This window comes from Triticum aestivum, chromosome 2A, assembly GCF_018294505.1.
Source record: "Triticum aestivum cultivar Chinese Spring chromosome 2A, IWGSC CS RefSeq v2.1, whole genome shotgun sequence".
NCBI classification, from domain to species: Eukaryota; Viridiplantae; Streptophyta; class Magnoliopsida; order Poales; family Poaceae; genus Triticum; species Triticum aestivum.
In genome coordinates this window covers 120,051,029-120,071,408 of record NC_057797.1, presented here as the reverse complement: position 1 = coordinate 120,071,408, position 20,380 = coordinate 120,051,029, and the positions used below count along the sequence as shown (strand labels likewise).

At 42.8% G+C, this 20,380-nt stretch overlaps 1 protein-coding gene across 3 annotated transcripts; it reads right to left on the bottom strand.

Annotated features, from left to right (window-relative positions):
- Positions 1–430: 430 nt before the first annotated feature.
- LOC123187900 (calmodulin-binding transcription activator 2) lies at positions 431–8,713 on the bottom strand. 3 transcript variants are annotated; one of them, XM_044599893.1, is made up of 13 exons: positions 8,442–8,713; positions 7,933–8,052; positions 7,062–7,177; positions 6,310–6,398; positions 6,116–6,158; positions 5,329–5,482; positions 5,093–5,212; positions 4,675–5,006; positions 3,411–3,749; positions 2,461–3,146; positions 1,807–2,383; positions 948–1,289; positions 431–722 (listed from the first exon to the last, which is right to left on the bottom strand). In XM_044599893.1, exons 1-13 carry the CDS (start codon positions 8,482–8,484, stop codon positions 603–605), a joined length of 3,081 nt encoding a protein of 1,026 aa, XP_044455828.1. In that variant the 5' UTR covers positions 8,485–8,713; the 3' UTR covers positions 431–602. The 3 variants fall into 3 exon arrangements, with proteins under 3 accessions (XP_044455828.1, XP_044455829.1, XP_044455830.1); XM_044599894.1 differs by lacking the exons at positions 7,062–7,177; positions 7,933–8,052; positions 8,442–8,713 and having other exon boundaries at positions 5,093–5,241; XM_044599895.1 differs by lacking the exons at positions 7,062–7,177; positions 7,933–8,052; positions 8,442–8,713 and having other exon boundaries at positions 5,402–5,482.
- Between the last annotated feature and the right edge of the window lie 11,667 nt (positions 8,714–20,380).

The following is a 20,380-nucleotide window of genomic DNA, read 5'->3' as shown; positions in this document are numbered from 1 at the left end:
CTCTCTAACAGGATGTTTAAAGAGAGGGGGCTGGGGGCATATCAAAGATGCTCGCAATTTGGCATCAGCCTCAAGGTCAAATTCAGTCGTCCCTGGACTGCGCTCCGTGCTGGTTAACTGCTAGTTGCTGGAGACGATTCGAAGTGACCAGAGGCTTGTGCTCCTCTCACTCCTTCCTCGGTTCACCTTCATGCCTTCATTTTGATAGGAAACCATTTCGGTTTGCTCATTTTGGTGGGAGAGGGGTTCATGGTTGGTCTCGGCTATTCGTTTTGATCTCACAAGCTGCTAATGGGCCGTAGTTTGACCTCCCAGAAGAGAATGCGTTCATGGTCAGTGACAGCTTTCGTCCCAGCTAGACTAGAGCCTCTCAAGAAAAGGAAAACATCGCGCCGCGATTCAGCAGCCAGGGAGCCAAGGAGCCCATGCATAAACCAACCATAAAGTGACTAATAGAAGAACTATATATGTCCCATGTATTACAGTATTAGCTATATATTGAGTTAAATGGTGAGCAGTGAACATCTAGCACAAGAATTTACAACTAGTCTGGTAAAACGAACAAGTCACAGCCTAACTGGTCTAGTAAAAGCCCATCAACGTCACAAAATATTGGACATCGGTGTGTCTAAAAGCTCATCCGCGCACAAATCCTCCAAATCAACCATGAAATCACCTCCACCGACGCCAGCTGCATCGCTTAGCATCTTATCCTGTATCGCCTGTCCAAAACAATAAAAAATACAGATCCCAGTTAGTTGACGGTATAATTTGTTAGCTCCTGAAGAAGCAAACTCTAGTTATGTGTATGCCAGCTGGGATGGGGGCTTAAGCAAAGTTAAGTACTATTAGGAAAAACAATAGGAGGGAATGTACATTATATCCTTAATTTTTATGTTATGATGGTTTAAGACGCTAATAATATGTTGCGGGAAAAGGAAGCCAACCTTGGACTCTTGTAGTTCTGTAACACAGGCTTGCAGCCTACTGTATTGTTCTCTTGCTTCTGGGTATTGAGTCATTGATTTCACACGAGCTAATGACCTCTGTAGTCTGCCTTCAGCCTGCTTCCTGCCATCCTTCAAGAAGTCGTATTCATCTTCACCTTCTGCAGATCCACCTTCTGCAGGTTGGATCTGCGAGGACGGCCCTTCAAGTTGTTTGTCAGGTTGGAAACCACGCAAGCCCCTTCCCTTTCTCCTCCACCTCAGTATAACTTTCTCCACGATGCCTACTGACCAGACTACCTTCTTATAGTTTCTCCTTACTTGATGTCCTCTTATATGAGCCTAGTGAAAAACACAAGTAGAAGTATAATCCATAAGCAATATTAGCATTTTTATAGTAGTTGACAGCCTAATACAACTGGAGTAATCAACTAGAATTACTCGTATCAAGATAGTGCAACATCTGCAACTGAGACCACTCATGTCATTTCCACGAGTCACACACCTCAGCTTCGAAGTACAATAACAAATTATCCCGAAAAATAAAAAGGAGCAGAGTATCATAAATATGCCTTGAGTATAAACCACATTAAAATGATTTTTTGATTAACAATTTAAACACGGATTAATCCATTGCATATAGAAAGCATAGTTCCATCAAACCACTTAGTTGGCCTCTAGCCTCAAACACAAACATCAACTCCCAAGTTAAAACACAAAGAGTTAAAAAGAACCAAGTACTAATTGTCATGTCAGCAATCATATGAATGTGCTACAAGAAAATATGCAGCATTATGTGGTTATACGAGAGTTAGGCATACAAAAAGATAAGGATATGTTAGATTAGAACAGAGCATACCTGTATCTTGATGATTTTCTGTCGAATAATCATAAACTCCTTTCTCCCTTTCCATCCTCTAAACTTGTTTTGGATACGAACTGCAGCAGAATGCGGCATATCATTCTGTCCAGATTTGGTATTTTTAAGAGAAACAAGTGAAAGAGTGCGCTCATCAGATAATCCGCAATCATCATCTCCATATTCAACCACCTTCTTTCTGTGGAATGACTCTACCCTAAAAGCTTGAAATATTTTGGATGCAGCTAGAGTTGATTTACGAACAGCACTAAGTGAATCTTTTAATGACTCTGCCTGAGAATCTTGGCGAGAAAGCTGAGCAGAACTTGGTTCTGCAAAGCCATCGGCTTCAATTGATCCACAAATTTCTTCCACATTGCAACCCTTTGCTTCTTTCAATGTAAGTGCTGAAAGATGACTTGTCAAGGCAGACTCTGCAAGAAAACCCGCAATGCCTTTGTGTCCATTGTCTGATGCTAAATCAGCAGGTGTTCTTCCAGATAAGAAATGAGGAGTTGGGTCTGTTAATGCACCAGCTGCAGCTCCATTTGTTATCAGGGCACCAACTGTCCGCTCTCTAAATAATAGACACTGTAAGTTCAACATAGATGAGTAAACATGAAATACTGACAGGTACAAACATTAATGCATTACCTTCCACATGACGCTGCCCAGTGAAGCGCAGTCCATCCACGCACATCCCTAAAGTTCACATGTACGCCTGCAGCAATAATTGGTCTTATAGCCCAATCATAGCCAAGTGCAGCTACTAAATGGATCACGCCTTGCCCTTCCTTGCCTAACACATTGGGACCTTTCCCGTCATCATGTATCTTATGGATAAGCCAATAATATAGCTTATCTTTGACCGATTTCTCAAGATTCTTGTCCTGTGCAGCAGAAAATTCTTCATCCGATGGTGCTGACAGGTTTGTAAATTTATCATCAAGCATCAGGGAACCAATAGTGCTGATTAACTCGGACTTCTCATTTCCACCACTCATAACATACTTCTCATAGTCATCTGGTCCCAGGGAAAGCAACTTCTCAAGACGGATATGTAAATGCATTTCATTGATACCAGTAATATGGGGATCTGCTGCCTCCATATGTTGGGTCTCGGAATCATGAAACTCGAATTCTCTTACTTCACTACAAGCTACCCTATTAGAGCATGTCACATAAAATGGAACTCGTCCAGATTGATGTACTGGTGTATAGCAGCGCAGGGAGCCATCTGCTAAAACTTCAACCGGTACTTCAACATCCCCGAACATACATGACCACTTGCAATTTTCAACATGTTCTTTATTTGTCAAGAATGTACCAGTAATTAAGACCTGCATTGGGGTGACAAGCAGAATAAAGATGATTAATGGTAATCATTATAACATTTAGAAGTCAACATAACGATCAACATAGAGCATACTAGTAGGTAATTAAGACCTGCATTGGGGTGACAAGCGGAATAAAGATGATTAATGGTAATCATTATAACTTCTAGAAGTCCACAACAGAATGCTTAACATAGAGCATACCAGTGTGTTCATATCGTGCCTATTACCAAAATAAAAGCAGAATGGAATAAAAAAAAGACTGCAAACCTTATTTTGAGAGCCAGTGTACGCCCAGCTTGGGGAAACGTCAATAATGCTGAAGAGCTGATCTTGGGAAAGCGAGGGGCTGACCACATATGCATCTAGCTGCTCGTTCATAGGTATACTCATACTAGAGCCATCAGCAACATTTACAGTTTCAGTACTGCTCCAGAAAGCATCAGAAGTGGATTTGATATCCAGATCAGCTGCAAGTTCATCACTCATCCATTTCGAGAAGCTGTCAAATTTCTTCAACCCATTGGGCTCAATCTTAAAGAGGTCCAATGATGACTGCTTTAATAGTGGATAGCCCATGCTTCCATCTGTATAGCTATCATTATGCACCTGCAAATTTGGGGAAATATTTTAGTTTATTGTGAAATAAGTAACATATCTGGGAAACAGTACACATATGGGATTATTCAGACAAACAATTTCTTAAGCTGGTCGGCACGTGTTACCACAACAACAACAACTAAGCCTTTAATAATCCCAAACAAGTTGGGGTAGGCTAGAGCTGAAACCCATAAGATCTCGAAACCAGCTCATGGTTCTGGCACGTGGACTTCCACGCGCCCCTGTCCATGGCTAGTTCTTTGGTGATATTCCAGTCCTTCAGACCTCTCTTGACATTATCGGCACGCTTTAAACGTCCACTATGCACTGGAGCTTCTGGAGGCCTGCGCTGTATATGTCCAAACCATCTCAGACAATGTTGGATAAGCTTCTCTTCAATCGGTGGTACCCCAATTCTCTCACATATATCATCATTCCGGACCCGATCCTTTCTTGTGTGGGGTCAGCACATGTTACCACTGCCATTAACTTCTTCTCTTGTGCAATTTACATCAGACAGCAGTGGATACTGAAGAGTTGCAAAATGAATTCTTAAAGGGAGTGAAATAGTACCCTTAAATATTCATCATTGGAACATTGTATACATCAGGCAGCAATGGATACTGGAGTTGAAAAATGAATACCCCCCCGCGCGCGAGATTAAACGCAGTGAAACATAATACCCTTAAATATTACTCATTGGAACATTATAGGGGAACTCCAAATTACAAAGTGCAATCAGATAAACAGAAGTATAGTGCAGTAGTCCTATGACAAAGCACAGCAGGAAGGACCTTCCTATACCTCTGCAAATGGTCTCAAGGACTCTACAGTAGGCACAAAGGAGAGCAAGTGTAGAGAAGTTGCATGATTGCCACACGGAAACAAACATCTCATGACACAAGAAAATTAACGGAAAAAAACTGCAAAGCACCTGCGAGGACGTCATGCCTGCAGCACTCAGTGCATCCGTTTCCTTTTGAGTAAGGTTGTTGGTGTACAGTGCCTCAGTCATCAATGTTTCCAAGCGAGAGTTATCATCCAGATTGTTCGACCCCATGGTGGTAACAGAAGAATAGAGTGTCGGCTCCGTGAATCCAGTTGGATATTCTGGAAAGGGCTCACCAAAGTGCACTGAATCGAGTGCAGTTTTGGAACCACTCCTCAATCCAGCTCCAACATCATTGAACACACTAGCTATGCCATGGTGAGTAACAAAATTATTGCTTATGTTAGCTGTGCTAGCCTGATTTTCATCCTGATAACCTGCAATGTTTATAAAACGAAATCTGAGCCAGAAGTCAATATTTAGAGGAATAGCTCAGAAGTCGGAAGGTAGAACATAATCTTGCCTAGATTATTTACGGAAGTACTTGGAGCTGGAGCACCCAACCGATTATCCATCATGACTCCATCCACAGGCTGCTGCATCTCAACGAAAGGGTGGTATCTGGAGCTTGCTCGAGAATTATCTGTGGCACCGAATTTTGCTTTAGATACACTGTAAGAAATTACGTTATTGAATATGCATCACCTAATATATACTGAGTGCAGATGATGCCGAATGAAGATAGAGAAACAGCAAGACCTGTTTCAGCATCTTCATATTCCGAAATCTGTCCACTATATGGGCTTTCAGCATCCATAGTTTGGGAGGCTACCTGGCTCTGACTAGCAAAAGAGTTTGAACAAGCAGGACTATCTTCAGCTTCTTTCGAACGACTGAAACTTTGTTTGCCACCCTGAAACCATTTTTACTTACAACATCAGATAAAGGAAAGCAATATTCATAAATGAAGTGGTAAATCAAAGAGACTGTTGAAGCATATGTGGATTGCCCAAACTTCTCCATCAGTTCGGACTTTTCGTTCTACTGGTTGGTGCAGGAAACTTAATATGGTGTCAGAGGTTAAAGTCTAAGCTTTCGCAATTTAAATGAAAGAATTGTTTGCCTCTTTCTGTCCATGTCTAGGCTTAATCATGCAATCATGCCACACGTGAGAGGGGTCTTGAAGCATATGTTGATTGCCCAACCTTCTCCATCAGTTCAGACTTTCGGTTCTACTGGTTGGTGCATGAAACTTAAAGAGACAACAGGAGAGAGTACATTATTCTCAACCCCCTCCCCCCCTCCACACACACACGCTCATGCAGAACATATTAATGGAGTGAAGTTATAATTTGCACTATGATAGTCACAGTGTGTGTGTGGTGCCCTGTAGATATTCATTCCGTTCCTTTGTTTGTGTGTGTGGGTGGGGGGCACTGCATACCAGCAAAGTTGGTACTAATATGCATGCTAAGTTTTCAGTTGATACGGTCACAAACTTACAAAACAAAGTCAAAAAGTTCATCACACATGAAACTACACGTACCTTGATTTCAAGATAGTGCACAAGAACAATATTCATGAAACCCCTGGGGAAAAAAATAGGAGATCATTATCATCATGGCATGTTATCATGCTTCTGTTGTGATATCATTTCAGATATCATTAGACTATCCAAATTGGCTTTGGAAACTGATTTACATTATACTCAAAGAAATCATTGCATTATTCAGCACTTACTCTTCTAACAACCAATAGGTCCGCCTCTGGAAGTTCTCATTCTCTTCCCCATGGGCATAATAGCAATGAAGTACATCAACACTGCCAACCTAAAAGGATAAGCTTCAGTTTCACTGTTGTAGTAATAAGGCCACAAGAAAAGAACAACAGAGAACTACAATGAAATTATTGCAACTATTTGGGCCACACCACATAATTTTCTTCATCAATAGAAAGCTTAAGTGTAGAAAAATTGCGGGCTATCAAAGCTTCAAGACAAGAGATACAGAAAGTTACTCCCTCTGTCCCACAATATAAGCTCATTTTGAAGCTGTTTTAGCTTGCAAAACGATCTTATATTATGGGACGGAGGGAGTAGATGATTACTTCTTTTAGTTACATAAAGATGTCATCAAGGAAAACATTTTAAAACTTTTCAAACTTCCGAGTTTCTGAGCAATGACATTAATAGTTCAAAATGTATGTATTTTCCAATAACTTTACGGACATATTCTGATGTTTCTTTAAGTTGTAGCTTGGAGACTGAAAACGGCAATCTCGCATGAATAGGGATGGGTAAAGTTTGTATAGGACAGCCTGTAGAGCAGTATAGAACAACTATAAATGTTTAGAGAACAGTGATACTATAGGATTTGTTGACTTGAAGTGATTCATGAAGAAGTCAACAACAGTATCCATCATTTATTCATTTGTCTGGTGTTTTCAAATTATACATAGAAAAGGAAGTCCTCTGTGGAAGAGCTTGTACATACTTTCAGCTTTTCATGAGCTTCCTTAACTGTCTTCCCATCCTTCTTCTTTCTCCAGATGTGTCCATCCTTTCTGAAGTATCTCAATATTTTCCGGTCAAACAGAAATAGTGAACCACCTACAAGAATGACATGGATAAGAAAGGCGTATCAGTATTGGTATGTCATTTCGTAAAATGACCAACATGTACTTACCAGGTGCAAATCAAGCAGGTACAGGTTATACATCACACAAGATACAAAGGAAAAAGAAACCAAGAAACAGTAATAAGCATGCCACTTATCCCTACAAACAGGGAGTTCATATGGAAGTATAAGAGCACAAAATAATTGAAAATCCAAGTAGTAGCATACGCAACCTGGTCACATGCCATTTATTTGTCTAGCCCCATTGTGAAATGACTAGTGATTAATGGATGCATGATCACTCATCTTTTAAACTTAAAGGAGCCAATACGTATGGTTGATGCTTTAAAAGGTTACTCCCTGGATTATGATCTGCGTATTTGATGCAATGGCAGCCTTAAGACACATTTTTTATGCGAGATGAGGGGAATATTCCCTTTAGGGGATTATTATTCCGAGCTGTAGCATGTTAATACCAATCTTAAAAGGTTTTTAGACTCTTTGGAACTGCTGACTGAAATCGGAAAATTCCTAACAAAACAGCACTTCCTAGGACCTCAATAAGTTGGACTTTTAGAATATCCGCGTGCAGCTTCCATGATACAGAAAAAAAAAGTTGACGAGCACAGAACCCTAGAACACAAGTCTACACCATCAAGCCGAATGGGTGAGAAAGGATAAATAACCATTGTGGTATCAACGTTTTCTATGAAGTTGGTCCGAAATTCCAAATAAGGAGAAGGCATACTTGGAGGCCTGTTTGGCGGCTCGGGCGCAATGGAGAACTTCTTGTAATTCGACAGTATTTGGCAGATTTCTGTGGGTCGCAGCCATCGATTCTGAGCTTCCTGCAGTATCTGGGGGATATCTGCGAATTAACAGCGACATTAGTCAGTCAGTAACCAACAACAGTAGTAACTCACTCAAAACTCGCCTTCATTAACACTCTATCATGCCGTCTAGGTTTCGTTCATGCTCCGACTAATTTTCCTAATCCAGCCCCCGAATCAACTGCGAGTCTACAGAAGGCGCTAGAAACAAATTCTAAATTCTAAACCCACAGAAACGAAGCGGCCTCCAAAAATTCGCAACCCAGGGGAATCGCTCGAAGGCGGAGCCCTAAATCTCCCCGCACGGCCCCACAAAAACCCTGATAAAATCACCGAAAACTTCCGCCAGCGAACCGGGAAAACCCCGCGAAATCCCTAGACGGGCGTACGGATCAACCGCCGCAGTAGCACAGGGGCGAATCCGCACCTGGGGGCTGGTTGGACAGCCCGTACTTGTGCATCTCCGCCATGCGATGATCCGGCCGGGTCCCTTCCGCCGCTCCTCAGTCGTCGTCACTCCTCCCCGCTCCAATCGCTCGCTTCCCGCGGGGGATATGGGGGGGAATTTTTATCCGGGCAGCGGCGGGGCGGCTTCACGGGATTCTTCGGCTCGGGGCAGGGCGCCGTCGGATTGGAATATTTTGCTTCGGGGGGAGAGAGTGAGGGGGGGAGGAAAAAGGCAGCGGAGCCGCGGAAGGCTGTGCGAAGGCTGTGGGGAAATGACGCGGTTGCCCCGGCTTGGACGGCGGTCTGGGCCTGTGGGTTAGGTGGGGCTCCCGTCGTCGCTAGCGCTGAACTCTGGTTAGGATCGCGGAACCCGGGCGCCGGGAAGAGAAGGGTCGCGGAACCCGACCCGAGCCCGCGGTTGGTCGTTTGCTGCCCGCGGTGGCCGCCGCGGCTGACGACGGGTCTGACGGCGACGCGACTAGCGGGGCTGAAGTTACCTTGCTGCCCCTCCCGGGTTAAGGACCACGTAGTCATGGTTTTGGGTGGGGGGGGGGGGGTTCTTGCGGGATAAAGCGGGTTTGGGATTGCCCTCCGCATGATCATGGACCACGTGCACCGCATGCTGCGTCATGTGCGCATTTCGGTATCTAATGTGCATAGGTGCGTATGATTAGCATTTCTTTTGCCATTTTGAGTGAAAGAATGTTTGCATGTAGGGCCTATCTACTATTCCGAGATGTTCAGCGGGACTTGAGCTAGCTCTCTAGAAATGAATACTACTCCCTCCGATTTCTAAATATAAGTTTGTATAAAATTATATACGAAGCAAAATAAGTGAATCTACACTCTAAAATATGTCTATATACTTCCGTATGTAATTTTTATTGAAATCTAAGACTTATATTTAGAGACGGAGGGAGTATTTTTCTTTATCGAAAAAAAAGTCATGGCGGTGACGGGGGGGGGGGGGGGGGTCAGTTGTGGCCGTCGAGGATGATCGCTATTTAGCGGAGGCGTTGTGGGTCAGATCATGGCCATGCTAGCACAAATGTTAAATCATTAGAGCAGTCAAAAGGAATACACGGTCAAAACCATTATCTTAATTGGGAAGCTTCCGGTGTCTATTTTAGGGGAAATGACACATCAAATTTCCAGCTGCAACTTCCCACCTGATGGGGACATATACTAGGGTAACAGGCCTAACCCGCAGACCCTGCCCTAGGACATCATACACTTTATACTGGGCCCCAGGGCCAGACCAACATTTAGATGCTCTGCTACCAGATGTTCACTCAAAAGGTACCAACCACTTGGAGGGTAGCGCTCCACTCAACCGGCCTTCTTCACTCGACTGAGTCTGTCAACACTCGGGCAAAGAAAACCAGGAGACCTCCCGGAATCACGACGGTCAGGATGTGCATCCACCCTTATCAAGTGTAGTTAATACACCCGTTACCAGTAACGGACACCCTTAAACCCTTTGGTAATGACAGCATTCATGAGGCAGAGGCGCACTCTATATAAGCCCCCTTGCTCTGTGGAAAGGGTTCACAATCCATTATAATCCATACACTCCAATCAATCAGTTCCAGAGCACCGAGACATAGGGCTATTACCTCCACCGCGAGGGGCCTGAACTCGTAAATCCAAGTGTAACAGCTGCGCTGTGGCTAGGCTCTGCCCTCTAATTCGGACCCCTATACACTATTGTCAGACTTATAGCCATGATAGTTGGCGCCAACCGTGGGGCTGGCGCCTAGCGACTTCCGGCGTAGTTGCGATTTTTCCACCTTCATCATGGTTTCTGACGGCACACTGACACTTGGCGGCGAGATCCGTTTCAGCGCCCTCAGCTTCATCGTTGATGGTTCAGCATGGCTCCAAGAGGCCTCGCTGGACATCGAGGCGCTGCGTGTCCGCGGCGCAGCGCATTCCGCGCGAGCACGTTGGGCGTTCTCCTTCGACAGCTATCAGTCCCATACCATTTGGCATCTCTTCGCTCGGCTGGCCGTCGTCGCAAGCATTCTGGGCGCTCGCGGCTCCAGCGGTGGATCAGGCATGCGGTGGCCCTTCAGGTTGCGACCCCCGCAAATCGCGTTGATCGAGCCCAACAAGCCCGTCCTCGACTTGTTCGCCTCCCTTCATGGCGACTCGGACGATGGATCTGAGTGCGAAGCAGTGACCCCGCTGCAGAGGTGTTGATGGCCAATTCCGCCATGTCCCCCTTGGTATACCCATGATGGTGCGAGGGGCGATGGCCCGTCTCAAGACGACATCGGCAACGGCGAGAACCGCCGCAACGACGAGTACTACCCCGAGCCTCTCTCTCAGCAGCAGAGGGAGGACTTGCAGCGCAAGGACAAGCAGGCCCTTCGGACACCCATCGTCGGGGCGACTCCCGAGGCTCAGGCCTTGGAAGCCATGCGCCAAGCCAATTTGCCTGAGCGCACTCGTCTGGAGGAGCTCTAGAAGTCACTCGAAGCACAAGCGTGCCGGCAACAACAACCCAGCTTCAGTCGACGACAACGACAGTTGTTTTCGAGTGCCCAGCAGTGAAACTACCAGGTGAGGGAGTCCTGGATTAGGGGGTCCTGGGGCGTCCAGACTATGGTACGTGGGCTGGACTGATGGACTGTGAAGATGCAAGACCGAAGACTCCCACCCGTGTCTGGATGGGACTCTCCTTGGCGTGGAAGGCAAGCTTGGCGTCCCAATATGAAGATTCCTTTCTCTGTAACCAACTTTGTACAACCCTAGTCCCCTTCGGTGTCTATATAAACTGGAGGGTTTAGTCCGTAGAGAGAGAGAGAACAATCATAATCAGATAGGCTAGACTTCTAGGGTTTTAACCATTACGATCTCGTGGTAGATCAACACTTGTAACCCCTATACTCATCAATATTAATCTAGCAGGACGTAGGGTTTTACCTCCATCAAGAGGGCCCGAACCTGGGTAAACATTGTGTTCCCTGTCTCCTGCTACCATCAACCTCAGACGCACAACTCGGGACTGATGACCCACAAGTGCAGGGGATCTATCGTAGCCTTTTCGATAAGTAAGAGTGTCGAACCCAACGAGGATCAGAAGGAAAATGATAAGCAGTTTTCAGCAAGGTATTCTCTCCAAGCACTGAAATTATTGGTAACAGATAGTTTTGTGATAAGGTAATTTGTAACGGGTAGCAAGTAATAAAAGTAAATAAGGTGCAGCAAGATGGCCCAATCCTTTTTGTAGCAAAGGACAAGCCTGGACAAACTCTTATATAAAGGAAAGCGCTCCCGAGGACACATGGGAATTATCGTCAAGCTAGTTTTCATCACGCTCATATGATTCGCGTTCGGTACTTTGATAATTTGATATGTGGGTGGACCGGTGCTTGGGTACTGTCCTTACTTGGACAAGCATCCCACTTATGATTCCTATTGCAAGCATCCACAACTACAACGGAAGTATTAAGGTAAATCTAGCCATAGCATGAAACATATGGATCCAAATCATCCCCTTACGAAGCAACGCATAAACTAGGGTTTAAGCTTCTGTCACTCTAGCAACCCATCATCTACTTATTACTTCCCAATGCCCTCCTCTAGGCCCAAACAATGGTGAAGTGTCATGTAGTCGACGTTCACATGACACCACTAGAGGAAAGACAACATACATCTCATCAAAATATCGAACGAATACCCAATTCACATGACTACTTATAGCAAGACTTCTCCCATGTCCTCGGGAACAAACGTAACTACTCACAAAGCATATTCATGTTCATAATCAGAGGGGTATTAATATGCATAATGGATCTGAACATATGATCTTCCACCAAGTAAACCAACTAGCATCAACTACAAGGAGTAATCAACACTACTAGCAACCCACAGGTACCAATCTGAGGTTTGGATACAAAGATTGGATGCAAGAGATGAACTAGGGTTTGAGATGAGATGGTGCCAGTGAAGATGCTGATGGAGATTGACCCCCTCCCGATGAGAGGATCATTGGTGATGACGATGGTGATGATTTCCCCCTCCCGGAGGGAAGTTTGCCCGGCGGAACAGCTTCACCTGAGCCCTAGATTGGTTCCGCCAAGGTTCCGCCTCGTGGCGGTGGAGTTTCTTCCCGAAATCTTGCTTATTATTTTTTTCTCGGACGAAAGACTTCATATAGCAGAAGATGGGCACCGGAGGCCTGCCAGGGGGCCCATGAGGCAGGGGGCGTGCCCCCACCCTTGTGGCCAGGGTGTGGGCCCCCTCTAGTGGATTCTTTTGCCAGTATTTTTTATTAATTCCAAAAATAACTTCCGTGAAGTTTCAGGACTTTTGGAGCTGTGCAGAACAGGTCTCTAATATTTGCTCCTTTTCCAGCCCAGAATTCCAGCTGCCGGCATTCTCCCTCTTCATGTAAACCTTGTAAAATAAGAGAGAATAGGCATAAGTATTGTGACATAACGTGTAATGACAACCCATAATGCAATATATATATATATAAGCATGATGCAAAATGGACGTATCAACCCCCCCCCCAAGCTTAGACCTCGCTTGTCCTCAAGCAAAAGATGATATCTAAAAATATGTCCACATGTTTAGAGATAGAGGTGTCGATAAAATAAAATACGGACATGAGGGCATCATGATCATTCTTAGAACAACAACAACATATATATTTTCATATGATCTCCCATGCTAAAGTAACAATTCATTCACATACTCAAGTATGAATCGGAAACTTCATTAAAAACTAACAAACTATAATCTCAGTCATTGAAGCGATTGCAATTCATCATAACATAGGAAAGAGTCAACATAAGAGCTTCTCAGCAAGTCCACATACTCAACCATCTTTTAGTCTTTTATAATTGCTAACACTCACGTGATATTTGGTTATGAAGTTTTAATCGGACACAGAGAAAGACAGGGGCTTATAGTTTTGCCTCACAACATTTTACCTCTAGGGTAATGTCAACAATAATAGTTCATGAAAACCCACATCCAATTAGCCATATATATCAGGATCCTTTCCAACACATTGTGCTTTTCAAATGATAAAATGTAAAAAGGAAAGGTGAATATCACCATGACTCTTTGCATGAAGTATAAGACAAGAATAAAAGATAGGCCCTTCGCAGAGGGAAGCAGAGGTTGTCATGTGCTTTTATGGTTGGATGCACGAAATCTTAATGCAAAAGAACGTCACTTTATATTGCCACTTGTGATATGGACCTTTATTATGCAGTCTGTCGCTTTTATTGCTTCCATATCACAAGATCGTATAAAGTTTATTCTCTCCACACTAAGAGATCATACATATTTAGAAAGCAAAATTTTTATTGCATGCACCGATGACAACTTACTTGAAGGATCTTACTCAATCCATAGGTAGATATGGTGGACTCTCATGGCAAAACTGGTTTCAAGGGTATTTGGAAGCACAAGTAGTATCTCTACTTGGTGCAAAGAAATCGACTAGCATGAGAGGGAAAGGCAAGCTCAACATGTTGGATGATCCATGACAATATAATTTATCTCGGATGTAAGAAAACATAACCCATTGCGTTGTCTTCCTTGTCAAATGTCTATAAGCCCATAATGCATCACCAAGTTTCTTGGACCAATTCTTTCTAGATCTATTAACAGTCATTTGCAAAATCAATTTGAGCTCTCTGTTACTCAATTCTACTTGACTACTAGATTGTGGATGATAAGGAGATGCAATTCTATGATTAACATCATACTTAGCAAGCATTTTACAGAAAGCACCATGAATAAAATGTGAACCACCATCAGTCATTAGGTATCTAGGGACTCCAAACCTCAGAAAAATAACTTCTTTAAGCATCTTAATAGAGGTGTTGTGATCAGCACTACTAGTTGGAATAGCTTCTACCCACTTCGTAACGTAATCAACGGCAACTAAAATATGTGTATACCCATTAGAGGAAGGAAACAATCCCATATAATCGAAGCCCCAAACATCAAATGGTTCAATAACGAGTGAATAATTCATAGGCATTTCTTGACGTCTACTAATATTACCAATTATTTGACATTCATCACAAGATAAGACAAACTTACGGGCATCCTTGAAGAGAGTAGACCAATAAAAACCGGATTGCAATACCTTATGTGCAGTTCTATCTCCAACATGGTGTCCTTCATAAGCTTCGGAGTGACACTTGCATAGGATATGTTCCTGTTCATGCTCAGGTATACAATGTCTAATAACACCATCTACTTCTTATTTATAAAGGTGTGGGTCATCCCAGAAGTAAATGTCTTAAATCATAGAAAAACTTTTTCTTGTGCTGGTATGTGAAACTAGGTGGTATAAATTTAGCAACAATGTAATTAGCATAATCGGCATACCATGGAGCAGTGCGAGAAGCATTTATGACAGCTAATTGTTCATCAGGAAAGCTATCATCAATAGGTAGTGGGTCATCAAGAACATTCTCTAACCTAGACAAGTTGTGTGCAACAGGATTCTCAGCTCCCTTTCTATCAATAATATGCAAATCAAATTCTTGTAGCAGGAGAACCCATCTAATAAGTCTAGGTTTAGCATCTTTCTTTTCCATAAGATATTTAATAGCAGCATGATCCGTGTGAATAGTTACTTTAGAATCAACAATATAAGGTCTGAACTTATCACAGGAAAATACAACTGCTAAGAATTCCTTTTCAGTAGTAGTATAATTTCTCTGGGCATTGTCTAGAGTTTTACTAGCATATTGAATACATTTAATTTTTTATCAACTCTTTGTCCTAGAACAACACCTAGCATCACACATGATTTCAAAGGGTAAATTCCAATCAGGTGGCTGAACAATAGGTGCAGAAATCAAGGCTTTCTTAAGTATTTCAAATGCTTCTACACAATCATCATCAAAGACAAAAGGAATATCTTTTTGTAATAGGTTAGTCAGAGGCCGGGAAATTTTTGAGAAGTCCTTAATGAACCTCCTATAAAAGCCGGCATGGCCTAGGAAATTTCTTATACCTTTGATGTCCTTGGGACACATCATCTTTTCAATAACATCAACTTTAGCTTTGTCAACTTCAATACCTCTTTCAGAAATTTTATGCCCCAAGACAATACCTTCATTAACCATAAACTGGCACTTCTCCCAATTCAAGACAATGTTAGTTTCTTCACATCTCTGCAAAACTCGATCAAGGTTGCTCAAGCAATCATCAAAAGAGGATCCATAAACAGAGAAATCATCCATGAAAACTTCACAAATATTTTCACAGAAGTCAGAGAATATAGCCATCATGCATCTTTGAAAGGTAGCAGGTGCATTACATAAACCAAAAGGCATACGTCTATAAGCAAAGGTACCGAAAGGGCAAGTAAAAGTAGTCTTTTCTTCATCATCAGCTGACACAGGTATTTGAGAGAAACCAGAGTAACCATCTAGAAAGCAAAAATGTGTATGTTTGGATAATCTTTCTAGCATTTGATCAATGAAAGGCAAAGGGTAATGATCTTTTTAGTAGCATTATTTAATTTGCGGGAATCAATCACCATCCTATAACCTGTAATAATTCTTTGCGGAATCAATTCATCTTTATCATTAGGAACGACAGTAACACCTCCCTTCTCAGGGACACAATGGACAGGGCTTACCCACTGACTATCAACAATGGGATAAATTATACCTGCTTCATGGAGCTTTAATATTTCCTTTCTTACCACTTCTTTCATCTTAGGATTTAGCCATCATTGGTGATCAATAACTGGTTTGGCGTCTTTCTCCAAATTTATTTTGTGTTGATATAGAGTGGGACTAATGCCCTTAAGATCATCAAGAGTGTATCCAATAGCAACACGGTGCTTCTTCAGATTTTTCAATAATTTCTCTTCTTCATGCTCTGAAAGGTTAGCACTAATAATAACATGATATATCTTATTTTCATCAAGATAATCATATTTAAGAGTATTAGGCAATGGTTTAAGCTCAAACACGGGATCACCCTTGGGTGGAGGAGGATCCCCTAGGATTTCAACAGGCAAGTTGTGTTTCAGAATAGGTCCCTGTTTAAAGAATACTTCATCTATTTCCATTCTTTCATTCATATACGTATCATTTTCATGGTCTAGCAAATATTGTTCTAAAGGATCACTAGGAGGCACGACAATAGAAGCAAGACCAATAATTTCATATTTACTAGGCAATTCCCCATCACGGGGTTGTCTACTAAATTTAGCAAAATTAAACTCATGAGACATATCACCCAAACCAATAGTAACAACGCCCTTTTCGCAATCTATCCTAGCATTAACAGTGTTCAAGAAGGGTCTACCAAATATAATGGGACAAAAGCTATCTTGTGGGGAACCAAGAACAAGAAAATCAGCAGGATATTTAACCTTCCCACACAAAACTTCAACATCTCTAACAATCCCAACCGGTGAAATAGTATCTCTATTGGCAAGTTTAATGGTAACATCGATATCTTCTATCTCAGCAGGTGCAATACCATGCATAATTTCTTCGTGTAAGGAATGAGGTATTGCACTTGCACTAGCACCCATATCACATAAGCCATGATAACAATGATATCCTATTTTAACGGAAATAACAGACATGCCTACAACAGGTCTATGTTTATTTTTAGCATCAGGTCTAGCAATTCTAGCAGCTTCATTGCATAAATAAATAACATGCCCATCAATATTATCAGCTAAGAGATCTTTAACCATAGCAATTTTAGGTTCAACTTTAACTTGCTCAGGGGGTTTGTGTGTCCTAATATTACTTTTGTTGACTACAGTTGAAGCTTTAGCATGATCCTTTATTCTAACAAGGAAAGGTGGCTTCTCAATATAAGCAACAAGAACAACATGATCATCCTAAGTGATAGTCTTTTCCTCAACTTTAATAGGAGCGACTACTTTTACCTCAATGGGAGGATTATATTTAAACCACTTATCCTTTGGGTGATCAACATGAGCAGCAAAGGATTCACAGAAAGAAGCTACTATCTCAGAGTCAAGTCCATATTTAGTGCTAAATTCACGAAAAACATCGGTATCCATAAAAGATTTAACACAATCAAACTTAGGTGTTACACCTGACTCCTTACCTTCGTCGAAGTCCCAATCTTCACAGTTGCATTTAATTATTTCCAATAAATCCCATTTGAATTCAATAGTCTTCATCATAAAAGATCCAGTACAAGAAGTATCAAGCATGGAGCGATTATTGAGAGAAAGCCGAGCATAAAAATTCTGAATAATCATTTCTCTTGAGAGCTCATGATTGGGGCATGAATATAACATTGACTTAAGCCTCCCCCAAGCTTGAGAGATGCTTTCTCCTTCGCGAGGCCAAAAATTATATATATATATATATATATATATATATATATATATATATATAATTACGATCACGATGAACAAGATGCATAGGATAAAACTTCTGATGAAATTCTAATTTCAATGGTTGGTAGTTCCATGATCCAATATCATCACATAGCCTCAACCATGTCAATGCATCTCCCTTCAAAGATAAAGGGAAGACCTTCTTCTTGATAACATCACCGGGCATACCTGCAAGCTTAAATAATCCACAAACTTCATCCACATAGATTAAGTGTAAATCGGGATGTAACGTTCCATCACCTGTGAAAGGATTAGCTAGCAGTTTCTCTATCATACCCGAAGGAATTTCAAAGTAAAAATTTTCAGTAGGTTCAGTAGGTTGAGGAGCAACTCTTTGCTCTACTAGTCGGGGTGAAGATACCCCGAACAAGCCCCTCAAAGGATTATGTTCCATAGTAACAAGTGACAGTAAATTTCAGCACACTATATAATTTTTTCCTTACCAAATTCCACCTACCAAAGGCGCTTCACTCCCCGGCAACGGCGCCAGAAAAGAGACTTGATGACCCACAAGTGTAGGGGATCTATCGTAGCCTTTTCGATAAGTAACAGTGTCGAACCCAACGAGGAGCAGAAGGAAATCATAAGCGGTTTTCAGCAAGGTAGTCTTTGCAAGCACTGGAATTATCGGTAACAGATAGTTTTGTGATAAGGTAATTTGTAACGGGTAGCAAGTAATAAAAGTAAATAAGATGCAGCAAGATGGCCCAATCCTTTTTGTAGCAAAGGACGAGCCTGGACAAACTCTTATATAAAGGAAAGCACTCCCGAGGACACATGGGAATTATCGTCAAGCTAGTTTTCATCACGCTCATATGATTCGCGTTCGGTACTTTGATAATTTGATATGTGGGTGGACCGGTGCTTGGGTACTGTCCTTACTTGGACAAGCATCCTACTTATGATTAAACCCTATTGCAAGCATCCGCAACTACAACAGAAGTATTAAGGTAAACCTAACCATAGCATGAAACATATGGATCCAAATCAGCCCCTTATGAAGCAACACATAAACTAGGGTTTAAGCTTCTGTCACTCTAGCAACCCATCGTCTACTTATTACTTCCCAATGCCCTCCTCTAGGCCCAAACAATGGTGAAGTGTCATGTAGTCGACGTTCACATGACACCACTAGAGGAAAGACAACATACATCTCATCAAAATATCGAACGAATACCAAATTCACATGACTACTTATAGCAAGACTTCTCCCATGTCCTCAGGAACAAACGTAACTACTCACAAAGCATATTCATGTTCATAATCAGAGGGGTATTAAATATGCATAATCGATCTGAACATATGATCTTCCACCAAGTAAACCAACTAGCATCAACTACAAGGAGTAATCAACACTACTAGCAACCCACAGGTACCAATCTGAGGTTGGATACAAAGATTGGATACAAGAGATGAACTAGGGTTTGAGATGAGATGGTGTTGGTGAAGATGTTGATGGAGATTGACCCCCTCCCGATGAGAGGATCGTTGGTGATGACGATGATGATGATTTCCCCCTCCCGAAGGAAAGTTTCCCGGGCAGAACAGCTCCGCCTGAGCCCTAGATTGGTTCCGCCTCTTGGCGGCGGAGTTTCTTCTCGAAAGCTTGCTTACTATTTTTTCTCGGACGAAAGACTTCATATAGCAGAAGATGGGCACCGGAGGCCTGCCAGGGGGCCCACGAGGCAGGGAGGCGCGCCCAGTGGGGTAGGGCGCACCCCCACCCTCGTGGACAGGGTGTGGGCCCCCTCTGGTGGATTCTTTCGCCAATATTTTTTATTAATTCCAAAAATAACTCCCGTGAAGTTTCAGGACTTTTGGAGCTGTGCAAAATAGATCTATAATATTTGCTCCTTTTCCAGCCTAGAATTCCAGCTGCGGCATTCTCCCTCTTCATGTAAACCTTGAAAAAAAAGAGAGAATAGGCATAAGTATTGTGACATAACGTGTAATGACAGCCCATAATGCAATAAATATCGATATAAAAGCATGATGCAAAATGGACGTATTAGGGACCCCCTACCCGAGATCCGCCGGTTTTGACACCGACATTGGTGCTTTCATTGAGAGTTCCGCTGTGTCATCGCCAAGAGGTTCGATGGCCTCGTCAATCATCCACAACAACATTGTCCAGGGAGAAACCTTCCTCCCCGGACAGATCTTCGTGTTCGGCGGTTTCGCACTGCGGGCCAACCCGCTTGGCCATCTAGGGCAGATCGATAGCTACGCCCCTGGCCATCAGGTCAGATTTGGAAGCTTGAACTATGTTGCGGACATCCGCGGAGACTTGATCTTCGACGGATTCGAGACCACGGCAGTAGTCGCTCCCTGTCACCACAATGAACATGACTTAAATCTGCCATCAAACTACACCCAAGAGATAGAACCTGCAACTGCTCCGGCTCTAGATCCGGAGCAGGCCATGCCATCCGAGGATGGGAGGCTCAACCCCGCCATGGAGGCCATAGACTCAGCGACATTGGAGCCGCACACAGACCCAACATCAAGTGATTCTATGCTGCCAGAACCTCGGACAC